The sequence below is a fragment of the Neovison vison genome, chromosome 14, assembly GCF_020171115.1.
Source record: "Neovison vison isolate M4711 chromosome 14, ASM_NN_V1, whole genome shotgun sequence".
NCBI classification, from domain to species: domain Eukaryota; kingdom Metazoa; phylum Chordata; class Mammalia; order Carnivora; family Mustelidae; genus Neogale; species Neogale vison.
In genome coordinates this window covers 5,458,015-5,470,930 of record NC_058104.1, presented here as the reverse complement: position 1 = coordinate 5,470,930, position 12,916 = coordinate 5,458,015, and the positions used below count along the sequence as shown (strand labels likewise).

Genomic DNA, 12,916 nt, shown 5'->3' with positions numbered 1-12,916 from the left:
CCAAGCCCAGGCTCTCCTTCCAGCCCTGATATTTACCTGTTGAGGGTCGAGGTTGGGGGGGCGGTGGTATGTGGGGAGTCCTGTAAAGGGTCTTCTATAATCCAAGCTCAGTTCTGGGCTCTACCTCTGTCTGGTCTCTCTGAACCTTTTTTTCTTCATCTGAATAGTGGCAGAAAAAATGTCTGCCTCCCACGAATCAACGTGAGCTCTAAGTGAGATGACACAGTAGGTAGTCCATTAATGACTGTCCCCCCCCCCTTTCCTCTTGCATATAGGAAGTCACTCTTACAAGACTTTGTACCCCAATAGCAAGCTGTCAGCAAAAATGTTCACTGCCAGGGTCAGAATTCTGCATCTACATTCAAGACCAGGTGAATGCCCCGAGTGTGGACAAAGGGATGAGTCTTTCCCCAAGGTGAAACCCCAGCAGGAGGACTGATGCTAGACTACTAAGGACGTGAGCTTCTGTTGAAACACGTTATCCAAAGAGGGCCGTTGGGCCAGAGCCCCGGAGCTGACCTGGCCCCGTTTTGCATCGTTTTAAGCAGAAGTGCCATTATTTGATTTGTTATTTAAAACTCTGGCTGCTGGGTGGGGACAGGTTTTCTGGGAAATGGGACACTTTAAGGGTCTTAGCTGTTCATATATTGGGGCTGTCCCTTTTCTGGTAATCGTTTGCTTTGCCTTTTTCCCTCCTTTTCCTGGGCCTGTCCATTGGGGAACTAAAAAGTGGGGACAAAACAGCCCACCGGTCCCCCAAGGCCTTAGACCAGCCAGTGGCACTAGAGCATAGCACAGCTCCGCCTCTCCTGCGGAGGCCCCACCCCTTGAGGTGCGTTCAGGGGTTGGCTGCTTTGGTCCTGGCTCTCAGCGGCCAGCCCCGCCCCGGGGACCCCGCCCCTGTACTCGAGGCCACGCCTACATCCATTAATTGGCCGGCAGGTGGCGCTGGCGCTCAGCCCAACTCCTCACGAGCCCCGCCCCCCCGTCGAGGCTCCACCCCCTCGAGGTCTAACCCTCGTTCATTAGGTAGGTGGCCGTCAGGGGGAAGCCTCGCTCTGCCCTAGCAGGCCCTGCCCCACCCCACCAGGCCCCGCCCAGCAGTTGGCGGGGGTGGCAGGAGGCCCCGCCCTCCCCACAGCCCCCGCCCCTTGCAGGCCCCGCCCCGTCCGTTGGGCGGCCGGCAGGAGGCGCCGCGCCACGCGCGGGGCGTGGGGCGGGGGCGCGGGCGCAGGCTAACGGCTGTGTGGGAGCCGCGCGGGAACGCGGCGGCGGCGGCGGGCTGTGGCGGAGGTAAGCGCGGGTTGCGCGAGGAGCGGCGGCCAGGGCCCCGGGGCGCAGAGTTGGCCGGCGGGGAGGCCGCGGGGCGCGCGCTGGGGCAACGGGGCCCTCACGGGGCATCTCCCGGGCCGTTCCGGCCGGGCTTGTCCGGTTGTCATGGAGACCGGCCACTGTCTGGCCCCCGGCGCGGCCCCGGCGGGGGGAGGGAGGTGAGACCCGGAGGGGGGCGAGCGCGGGCGAGGGCGGCCGGGCCCTGCGGGTTCCAGGGTTCGGCTGCGGCCAAGGTCCCCTGAGACCCGGGAGTCTCGCCCTCCGCTGCAGGGCACCCCAGTCTCCGTGGTGGTCCGTTCAAGGAGTTCTGGCAGCGCGGGCGCTGCCGGGGAGCAGGGCATGGGGGTCCGCGCCCTCCCTCCAGGGTCGGCGTGACATACCCCCGGGCGCACAGCCGGTCCTGGTTTCCCTGCTCACATAGCCGCGCGTTTCCCACTCGTGTGCCAGCTGAAAGCATTGTCTCCCAGCTATTTCTGTACCACCTCCAGCCCCTCGACAAATAACTGCAGCTAAGAAAACAGATGCTGAGCTGGAGCTCGGCCACCCCCCCCACCCCCCCCCAGGAAGAAACTGGCTTATTTCCCATCAGGGAGCCGGTTGGTAGGACCAAGGTGGGGGGGAGCTGCAGACCCGCCTGCTCAGCACCCCCCACATACCCTGTTAAGTGGTTAATCTGAATTGCCCAAAAGAATTTGCAAGTGGAGGGTGATTACAGGTGTCTCCAGTTAGTACCTCTTGTGCATTCCAGAGAGGAGCCGGTCCTTCATCCCATTGGTGGGAAAAGTCGCCTCTCAAGAGGGTAGCCTGTCAGAATTACATCTGATTAAATTATTTTTGTAATTGACAGCACTGCTCTGGCTAGAGCTGTCAAGGTAGGATTTATGGAGGGTGGGGACAAAGCCGAGCCTGAGAGTCTACCCTCTTCCTTCCCTGTCCTGGTGGAAATTCTAATGAGTTCCACATTGCGGCATTGGGCCGGCCATGTGCCTCCACCCATTTCATCAGCCCGGTTCTGACCTCGCTCATTGCACTCACTGGTGTGACTTGAGCTTGTTTTCATCAGAAATCAGATTCTTTCTGCAGAACAAGAGAAAAACATCGCCCGAGAGAAGCAACAGCAAGTGTCTTACACCCTTGGGCCTGTGTTTCCCCCAAATGATTGCGTGGAAGAGGAGTGGGCAGCAAGGGGAAGGACAGGTCATGCCTCCAAAACCCAGATCGGGTTACCCAGGGCGCGCCCTGCTCTGGAGGGTGTGCCTGCGCTCCTGGCCTTGCTAGGGACCGTCCGGCGGCACAGGGGGACAAATAGGTCGTCCTCTGCATTCTGCAATCAGGGAGGACGCTGGCGAGGGGACACGTGGCCGCCGTCAGGGGGGGCTGCTCTCTGAAGATGGCCACAGAGGGAGTGACCATGGGGAGAAAAAGGCTTCCTGACCAGATAGACCAAACAGACCAGGGTCTGTGTTTGCCTGGACTTCTTGGGGCTTAAGAAGGCGCTCGTGAAGAGAACAGATCACAGTCTGTCCTACATTTTCTCTGCTCTTGATGTGCGTTTGCGAACTTTGCCTTGGAATCCTGCTGAAGAAAAGGGAGGGGGGGAGCTCACTTCTGAGGCCCTGGGAGGGGACCTAGCAGCTGGGTCAGTTTCTATTTCTTGTTTATTAAGGCAGAATTAATACAGAACCTGGCCCCCGTGCCAGGCACAGCAGTTCCCTTCTACGCCGCATCTGGGGGCCTTTCTTGCAGTCTTTTGACGGCATCGTATTTAAGTTCGAATTCAGACCCCTTCTCGAGAGGCAGAGGCTTCCAAGCCTCTGGGCCACTTTGGGTTTGGGCGGAGACCCTGAGACCTGTGCTTGAAGGAGGCGGCCAGGTAAGCAGAGAGTCTGGGGAGGGTTCAGGTCCTTTGAGAAGGTGCTCACCCAGAGGCTTCTGAGCCGGGGTGTCCTGAGAGGCACGTTGTGTAACGCTTGTGTAACGCGGAAGGCTCCAGTGGGAATGGGCTGCGGATGTGGCCTATGAACTTAGCATGCAGGTTCTAGCCAAAAGGCCTCAGTTCTATCTGACCGGCCCATGCAGGGGGGTGCGGGGGTGGGAGCCGGGGCCAGCTCTGGCCTCCTTAGGATTTCACAAGGAGATGGGTCTCACATTCCTTGGGAGGAGAGAAACGAAGCCTTTCTAGAGCCATTCACGGAGGCCACAGAGAGCCCCATAGGCTTGTTCTGTTGAGGACACTGACTGCATATGCTAAAGAGCTTTGGGAGAGGGCGGGCGCGGGGTGGGGGGCACGAATGATAGGCTACAGGACAGGAGTGTCCCCCGCCCGCCCCGGAGGGGCAGGCGTCAGTGTTTGGAACCTCGTCTTTGGCCTTTGGCGCATGAAGCTGTCAGAAGGTTCTGAAGCATTTGGTATTCTCTGAGGGTGCGGCGGACAGACCCAGGCTGGTCCTAGAGGAGTTGAATGGCAGGTCTGCTTCCACGCTTTCGTCCAGACTCTCCATCCCAGATGGAGTGAGGGACTTAGAGAACGTGACGGAAGCCTAGAGGACGGCTAGCAGGAGGCCCAAGCACAGGTCCTCTGTGGGCTCCCTTGGGGTCAGTGTGGGTCTTTGGTTGGAGGGGGTCCTCAGTGACTTTCTCCTGCCCTAAGCATACAGCTTCGCTTCCAGAAAGCCTTCTCTGGTGCCTATGGAACCGGGAGTGGGTCAGGACTGCAGACACTGGCTGAGTGAGTGCTGATATTTGTCCCAAAGGCAGTGGCCCACTGCTGTACTCACTGGGACCTGGGCCATTGTTTGCAGAGCCTCGAGAGGATAGACTTTTCTGGGTTAGTCTGCCTCCTGTTTCTTCAGCAAGGACATGAGCACAGGAGTTGAATGTAGGGTGGCTGGGTGATGGAGGGTTGTGGTTTTTCAGTGTCCCCGACTTGTTGCAAAGCTTCGGTGTTTAGGAAGCCGAGGCTGCCCTCCTGCTCCCATAGCTCCTGGGCAGGGAGAGCCTGGTAAACTCTCTCTTTAGAATCCTAAGCCCTTCGAGCTCTAGGTGCATGGAATTATGATTTTATGACACACCACAGTGTCCCAGAGCTGTCTTCTGATTTGTCCAGCGAGACTGTATCGCTGGACTGTATGGCTGAATACCAGGCTGGATGCGGTGGGTGGGATGCATACATTCCAGTCATGCCTCCGCTGGTTCTGGAAGAGCCCTTTTGTGTCCATTGTGATCGCGTGGACGTTGTAGAGCAGCTGTCCCAGGGAGGCAGCTCCTCCAAGCCAGGACCAGTCATCGAGGAGCCGCGTTTTGGGGGATCTGTGTTCCGGGTGTCCGATCACTCTGTTAATGTGTCCGTGTCTTTGCCCGTTTTCTTAGTTCCATTGGTGCTTGTGATTAATTTCCCGTATTAGGGGCTATGGTGTAGGAGAGGCTGAGCTTAAGGCAATGAGCGTTGCTGCCCTCTGTGGGCTGCCTCCCACGGACAGCGCCAGCCCTGTCGCAATTCTGCTGGACAAGTTTGCTCATCCACGTGCCCGCGGCCTGTTTCCTGGCTGCCTGCCACAGGGCGCATGCGCCTGGCTCTCCGCAGACATCAGAACCCCATTGCAGAGCGGGTCTTACCTCTTGGTGACCTCTTCATGCTTCCCAGTAATGGCTTTCCTTGAAGGGCACTTCAGGCTGTTCAAACCTGCTTTGTCCCCTGCGGTCCTTGCGACTTAGGTGCTCTGGTGGCCAGAGGGAGCATGCTGCTAGCTGGGTTGGGACGAGAGGCCCTGGATGACCCCTTATGTCCGCTAGACTCACCTGAGCCTCGTTTGCTCTTGCCACTCGATGGTCGATGCTAACCCACCTGACGTTTTTCTCCCAGGACACAGTGTTTTCCGTGCCATTGGCCAGAGCCACCTGCCCTTGTCCATGACGACGGGCCCGCCATGTTTTATGGGACCCACTTCATCATGTCTCCCCCCACCAAGAGCAAGCTGAAGCGGCAGAGCCAGCTGCTGTCCAGCATGCTGTCCAGGACGCTGAGCTACAAGTACCGGGACCTGGACACCACCTTCTCCAGCCTGGGTGCCAGCGACGACCCCGCGGAACTCTCCACCCAGCTCTCGGCCCCTGGGGTCCTGAAGGTGTTCGGGGACAGCGTCTGCACGGGAACGCACTATAAGAGCGTCCTGGCCACCTGCATGTCCAGCGCCCAGGAGCTGGTGAAGGAGGCGCTGGAGCGCTATGCCCTGAGCCCCGAGTGCGCCAGCCAGTACGTGCTGTGCGACGTGGTGGGCCAGGCCGGCGGCTCGGGGCAGCAGTGGCAGGCTGAGTGCTTTCGGGTCTTTGGAGATAACGAGAAGCCCCTCTTGATCCAGGAATTGTGGAAACCCCGAGAAGGCTTGTCCCGGAGGTTTGAGCTAAGAAAGAAGTCTGACGTGGAGGAGCTGGCAGCCAAGGACGTGGACACCATGACCGCAGGTGAGGAGGGGGAGAAGCCTCAGGGAAAGCGGGGGCTGGCCTGGGGAGAACAGAAAGCCAGAGGCTCGGAGCTCTGTTTGGGGGAAAACTCAGGAAGGTATGTGTGCTCTATCACGGCGTTTAAGGTCATAGATTTCCCGCTTTAATCCAAGCTGCCGTGGAGACTGCGGTCCGTCTCTCCTGCTGGACTGGGGCTGGTGCTTTAGTCTTGTGGTCAGAGCCGGGCGCACCACGTGCTCTGGGGCCCGGCGGGTGGCGGGTGCGTTAGAGAAGTCTGGACTCTTCAGGGACGAGCCGGTGGAAGGACAAGGGAGGAAGTCGGGTCTCCAGAGGGGACGGGGTGCATTGGGTGGGCCTGGGTCTGTGGCTGCCTGGGGCTGCTGGAGGCCTATGGGCCGCTGCTCTGTGTCTGCTTCTTGTTCGGTTGGTGGGAAGTTGATTATGTTAATAGGTGAACACCATAAACAATAATTTTTTTCAAACGTGAAAGACTCCTAAATGTATTTTAAGTTGTTTTTTGTTTTTTTCTTAATTTCCTGGAGAAAATGGTGGCTCTATGTAAAGAAGGGACTTGTTCTATGTGGCCCTGTGTTGTCGTTTGATTTCATGATGTCCCTGGGCTGAAAGGGGCCTTGAGCCCTCCTGACCTGTTGTGTGTGTCCCCAAGGTGTTGCAAATGCTCATTCTCTCTAGCCCTGCTTCTGCTCCGGGGCCTGCTTTGTACTTTCAGTGTGCAGAGATGAGCAGGGGGTGGGGTGGGGGTCCTTGGGTCTCCCAGGGGCTGGGGTCACTCGGGCCTGATGGGAACCTCTGAGTCTCACAGTCCAGAGGGGGCCATGGTTGACATTCAGCAGCAGTGGCCCTCTGTGACCTTGGGCAAATTAGTTTGTCTCTTGTGGCCTTGGTTTCCCAATCTGGAGAATGGGGCCATGACTTCAGCATCATGGGTGTTAGTGATACAGTAAAGCGCTTAGCATGGTGCGTGGCAGACGTGCAGGGGGTCATAGTTGCGTGTTATTAGTGTTTCCTGTATGTGGCAAGCAGTCTGTTCCGTGTGCTCCTAGGCAGAACTGAGCTGCGGACAGAGCTGGGGTCCTTCTGATGCGGGGGGAGTTACCCCTGACGGCTCTGGGAGTTGCTGGCACATGGTGAGAATCACAAGCAGGCCTGGGTGTAGTTTGTATTGTTGTTTCCAAGCCTCCCTGGACCAGCACCCCGAGTTCCCCAGCCCTCCGGCAGGCCCAGGCTTTGGTTTTTTATCTGGTCCTGCCTTGCCTCCCACCAGGCCAGGCAGACCTGCTGAGAGCCTTCACTGGTGTTCAGCTCCTGGTCACTGTCTGCCCTGGTGTTTTCTCTGCTGAGTGAAGGGCACAGGGGTCACTCTGCCCTGGGTGCCCGGCCAGGGCCTTTGAAAGCTTGCTCTGTGTCGTACAGGTGATGGCTGGTGGGGCCCTGGGGCCAGATGCCATCTATAGGACATGGGACTCTCTCCTTCTTCACCAGCCCCTTGCAGATGGCCTGCCTTTTATGTGAGTCGAGGCAAGAGAAGGCCTGATTGCCCACAGCCTATTCAACCTGGTGCTGGTTTTGCAAAACCTTTCAAATAAAGAGTCTATTGACAGGGAGCGGTCTCACTGACACACTTCTCCGGGCTGGAAACGGGTTGTGTTACCTGCCTGAAGCAGGCCTCCTGGACCCCGGGAAGTTGGCCTTTGCTGCCGGCCTTCCCTTAGGGTGTGGTCTGGGCACTCTGGGACCCCTGACCATGCTGTACCCCGCCCTGTCCGTGATGGGCAAGACGGTGCAGGGAGGCATGTGGAGGCTGTGGGTCGTCTGAGCCGCCCCCCAGGAGCCGCAGCGAACATTCTGTGTGTGTTGACGATTCTGGGCCAAGTCCGATAATGAGAAGGAATCTCAAGCTTGTTGGTCCGCCTGCTCGGGAAGACTTAGCCCAGTGTCTCCTGCCGAACCCCACCTCCCCCAGCCCCTGCTGTGCCTGCCTGTCCTCTAGAGAGGGGGCGCCTCAGCTGGCCTGTGTGTGGCCAGGAGGCTGCAGGGGGCGGGGTGTGGAGGGGATGGGGGGATGTATGCACAGGGGCAAGCAATGCCTGCTGAGGTGGGGCGTTTGGTGTTCAGGACCCGGCTGAATTCCCCTGCACTGCAGGGCTCCACGCTCCTCTGCTCTCCTTCTTCCCCCAGAAGCAGGCGAGCTTGTCCCTACTCTTCCCGTGAGCCGCAGCAGTCTACCTCGTCTGGGAAGAGTGGTGGGGAAGGGAAGGGACCGTCGGCGTGTGCACATATGCATGTGTGTGTATGTGTGCATCTGTGTGCACCAGTGTGTGCAGCGTGCATGTGACTTCATGCGGCCTGGGGGTCGGGGCTCGCTTAGCCAGTGTCCAGGGCCGTCCTGGTGGCTCTTTGGAGCTAAGCAGCAGCCGGAAGTGGCCCTCTTCCTGCAAACTCAGGGGGGTCCCCTCTGAATCAGGGCGTGAAAGGGTGCGCCGGGCGCTTCCTGGGGCTCCCCTTCACCTTTTGGACCACTGCTCTGCACCCATAGTAATGCGCTCAGGCACTCTGGGTTCTGTTTTCATAAACACTGTCTTTTCACAGCTGCCAGCTTCCCCCTGATTTCCAGAGTATCAAAATATTGTGCATCCGCTCCGGGAGAGAGGCGGCTGCGTAGGCGGGGCAGCAGGGCCTCTCCCACTCCCGTATTCCCAGGAGGCTGGTGTTTCGGACAGGGCTCTGGGTCCTGTCACTGACACGGAGATAGTGATCGCTTCTGCACACTTTGGGGAGGGGTGACAGCTGGGCCATGTGGTCTCTATCAGTGGCTTGGGAGGGGGAGAGTGAAGGTTCCTTTGTGTCTCTAGGACTGAAGGGTGTGTTTAGCCTGGGTTTCTCAGCCTTGGCCTCACTGACGTTTTCGGTCCGTGGTTTGCTGCGAGGGCCGACCCGTACACCGGAGGGTAGTTTGTAGTTCCAGGCCTCTGCCCGCTAGGTGCCAGCAACACCCCTACTCGCTGTGGCAACCGAAAATGTCTTCTGGCATTAGCGGGTGTCCCTGGGGGCAAACTGGTCCTGGACTGGGAAGCACCAGTTTGGACCCAGCGGCCTGAGCTCAGTTTGTTGGCCACAGCAAGTGCTTGACCACTGGGGCCGGTGGTCAATGTTTCCTGTATGTGGAAACGTGGCCATGTGCCTTCATGGTCCTCAGGCCATGCTCGCTCTCTGTGGCTCACGGAGGGACTTGGGTGCCTTGAAAGCCCACTAACTTAAGGGTGACATGCGGGGCTTGTTTTCCTGCCCGTGGATGCTTTTCTGTGTGGCCTGCGTGGGCCTCGGAGGCTCAGCATTGTTCCAGTCCCTGCACATGGGGCTCCTTCCCTGCTTCGGGTGTCCTCTGTGAAGGAGGAAAGCTTAGAGTGGGTCTAAAACCTCTGACCCGAGGTGTGCTGGCCATGCCACTGTAGGGCCTCTCGGCCTCGGGGCTTGTGACCAACCACCATACAAGGGTCTGTGCAGTGTGGGGCATACAGTAGGGGCTCATTAAGTGCCTGTTGAAGGACTGCTGCCTATAAGGGGAGCAAGCTCCTCCCTGAGTCCCACTTCCCACGTGTGTCTAAGACTCCAGAGTTAGAGTCCATTTTCTTTGCTGGGGGTTGGGGACAGGGAGGAGAGAGGGTGGTGTGCTGATGGGGCGGCGGTCCCTCGTCCAAGCTGCCGCTTGAGTGACTATGCTCCTTGGGCACCTGACGGTACAAGCTGCCCACCTCCCCTCTCCTTCAGGCCCAGTGTGAGTGGCCGGTGGTGGCAGATACATTGACTCTGAGCACCTGACTTCGGTGTGTGGTTCCTTAAACCTTTCCATCCACAGATGGGCAGATGGAGCCTGGGCCCCCCCACCCCCCTGCCAGTGACAGAAATGTTGGGGCTGCCCTCTGCTGTCTCCACTCATGGATTGTGCACCATGAATTCTGTCCTCACACATCCCCCAACCTCCCCGTGCTTCTGACATTTTCCTTCTGCAATGAATCTGCTCTTTAGGAACTTCTCTCAGGATAAAAGGCCATTTTCGTCTCCTTTTATTTGGGGGGTGACTGCCTTGTGAGTCTTTTTTTTTTTTTTAAAGATTTTATTTATTTATTTGATAGAGAGATCACAAGTAGATGGAGAGGCAGGCAGAGAGAGAGAGAGATGGAAGCAGGCTCCCCGCTGAGCAGAGAGCCCGATGCGGGACTCTATCCCAGGACCCTGAGATCATGACCTGAGCCGAAGGCAGTGGCTTAACCCACTGAGCCACCCAGGCGCCCCTGCCTTGTGAGTCTTGAGTGAGACTCCTTTGAGCATAGTCGCAGGGATAGAATCATTGTGGGCAGAGTTTATTTTACGTGGTTTGGTGAAAAGCAAGACAACTGCTAACTCTTCTTATCAGTCCGAAGTCATTGAGCTTAAAAGACATTTTTGAGAATTTTTAATTCAAAGAGAACATAAAGTCGAATGGTTACTTGCTTGTACCCTGTCTCATCTTTAATTCCTTGTGTAGATTTTTAAAAAGTCCAGAACCTTCAGTTTCACAAAGAAGTGCAGTGTTAGAGGCGGCTTAACAGTCCTATTCCCCTGAGCTGGGTCGCGCCCACTGGGGGCCCGGCCAGCAGCACCCTCGCCTCCCCGGGGACTTCCGGCCACTTTATACAGGGAGCCTCCAAAGCTTACCTCCAAACCCACAGTGGGAGGTCAGAACTGGTGTAAAATGTTGACAAGCTGTAAACTAGAGGGATTGGCGAAGTGGCCAGTGTGGACACTGCAGGGCAGGAATTTGGGCAGTGAAAGGGGAGTTTGTGTGCGGGTGTGCGGGCTCCCTCGGGGTGCTGGGGCCAGAGGGGTCAGGTGTCGGGGTGGGGGGACGAGCAGGAACACCAGACATCCGGCAGCCCTCAGATCCCCGGTTCCTCATCTTTCTTCCTGTTCGGCCCCCAACTGGGATGCTCACATGGGGAGAGGGGGTGATAATTGCTTGTCACTAGTAACTAGTGATTCTATAAATAACACTTAACTCATTTTCTAAAACCTCTTTACAGTTTTACCGAAACTGATTTTAAAATTCTGGAAGAAGTATGTTAAAAAAAACCAAACCCATTAGCCAGCATTTGTGCCTGGTATAACAAATCCACTGGTTCTTGATCCCTTCTGGGTTGTACCAAATTGCACCAAAGCAGATCAACCTCTTTAAAGTTGTCTTGAAACGGGTAGACATAAAACCAAAATTTTGAATCTGGTTAAATGGAAAGAGGAACCTCATTTAGTCCAGCCAACCACATGAAGCATATCCAAGAAGTATTAACATACTAACAACTATGTTTTATTAACATTTAAAGCAGGTTGATATCTGTTGGTTCCCAAAAGGGTCTTATAATTTTGGGGAAAGCTTGCCGGGGATATATTTAAATCATATAGCACAGCGTCTCTCACTGGTTTTAGATAATAATAAACAGAGAATGCTAGTTGACTCCTTTTTTCCCTTCTGATGGTTGTAGTGGCAGAAATGTCTCCAGAGATCTTGAACACATGTTCGGATGCGTATGGAGTGAAAGCAGTAAGTGAGGCCCAAGTTCACCTTCCTTTGCTGTGCTGTCCTTGCACAGACTGAGTCCATCTTTGTGAAAGGAACCTGTTCTAGATGCCCAAGATCGGTTTGAACAAGATGAGCATGGGGGCTATTGACCTCCTCAGCTCTGAGACGTGTTTTAAAACCATGGTAATTCAGACATGTGGGCAGGAATGTCCAAGCAGATGGAGGGCACAGGATAGAGAAGGCAGAGGCAGACCTATGTTGACTGACCCAATGGGAATTTGGTGCAATGTAGATTGCCTCCTAGGTAGTGGGGAAAGGATATTGTAATTGGTGTTTGGATAATTGGCCTCAGCTAAAAGAAGGAAAGACTTCACAGAAGGCTTAAAAGGCACAAACTGCAAGGGGAAAAGGTAGATGGATTTGACTATATCAAAGTTTAAACTTTTTTTAAAAATATTTTATTTATTTATTTGACAGAGATCACAAGTAGGCAGAGAGGCAGGCAGAGAAAGGGGGGAAGCAGGTTCTCTGTGGAGCAGAGAGCCCGATGTGGTGTTCAATCCCAGGACCCTGAGACCATGACCCGAGTTGAAGGCAGAGGCTTAACCCACTGAGCCACCCAGGTGCCCTATCAAAGTTTAAACTTTGATAAGATTTGATAAGATTAATATCTCCCTGTGGTGCTGTAAATTTCAGTTTGTTGCTTTTGACGGAGGCATAGTTTTCCTTCATTTACATGTATTTACATACACCACATTATCTGTTCCCCAAATCACGGGCACTCAGGTTGCATCCAGCTTCATCCTACTATGAACAATGGCACATCCACCCTCTTAAGGGTCCATCCAGAGTTCTCTGATGGTATTCTCCAGAAACAGAACTTCTGGCTTGTAGACATGTCCATTTGGTTTCCTAGTAAGCACTGCTGGACCCCAGCTTCTTCCAGAGAGGCTGCCGTGACAGTGGTGTACTTCCTTGTGTGGCCCTTCCCCATCCTCAGGCAGAGTATGAGCCCCTGACCCACGGACACCTCCCTCATCAAAAGGTGCTGTAGTGTCGTGGGCTGCTGGAGTCCTGAGGCCACAGGAACTCCCTGTAGCCTACTGGGATGAGTAGCTGCGAACCGAGCCCCGAAATGAATTGGGTTGCAATGTGTAGATCGGAAACTGACCTCTACCTAATCAAAATCCAAGAAACAAGTCTTCTGGATGTTGATTACCAGTGACTCAAAGGAGAAAGGATTTTCTTTTTCGTGCTCATTCATTAATTTGTCAACGAATGTTTGCTGAGCACTACTCCATTGGTGCCTGACCGGGTGTATATATAGATAGCCGGGAAAAAACAAATAGATCATGTTCTCATGGAACAGAGAGTCTAGTGGGAAGCAAAGGCAAAGAAACAATCACATGGAAAACGTAATTACCAACTGTGGTCAGTGCTGTGGAAGAAAAGCACATGTGCTAGTCGAGCGTGAAGGTTAGGAAAATTCTCTCTGAGGAGGTAAATTTTAAGCCAGTCTCAAGAATGACAACACGTTAACCAGGTGAA

The 12,916-nt window shown here is 55.5% G+C and overlaps 1 protein-coding gene across 1 annotated transcript in view; it reads left to right on the top strand.

The window, feature by feature from the left end:
* The window catches only part of RADIL (Rap associating with DIL domain), an 84,096-nt gene that overhangs the window by 17,835 nt on the left and 53,345 nt on the right, over nt 1–12,916 (top strand). Inside the window, exon 3 of the mRNA XM_044233591.1 lies at nt 5,195–5,793. Within this exon, the coding sequence (XP_044089526.1) occupies nt 5,195–5,793 (599 nt within the window). The remainder of the gene's footprint in view (nt 1–5,194; nt 5,794–12,916) is intronic.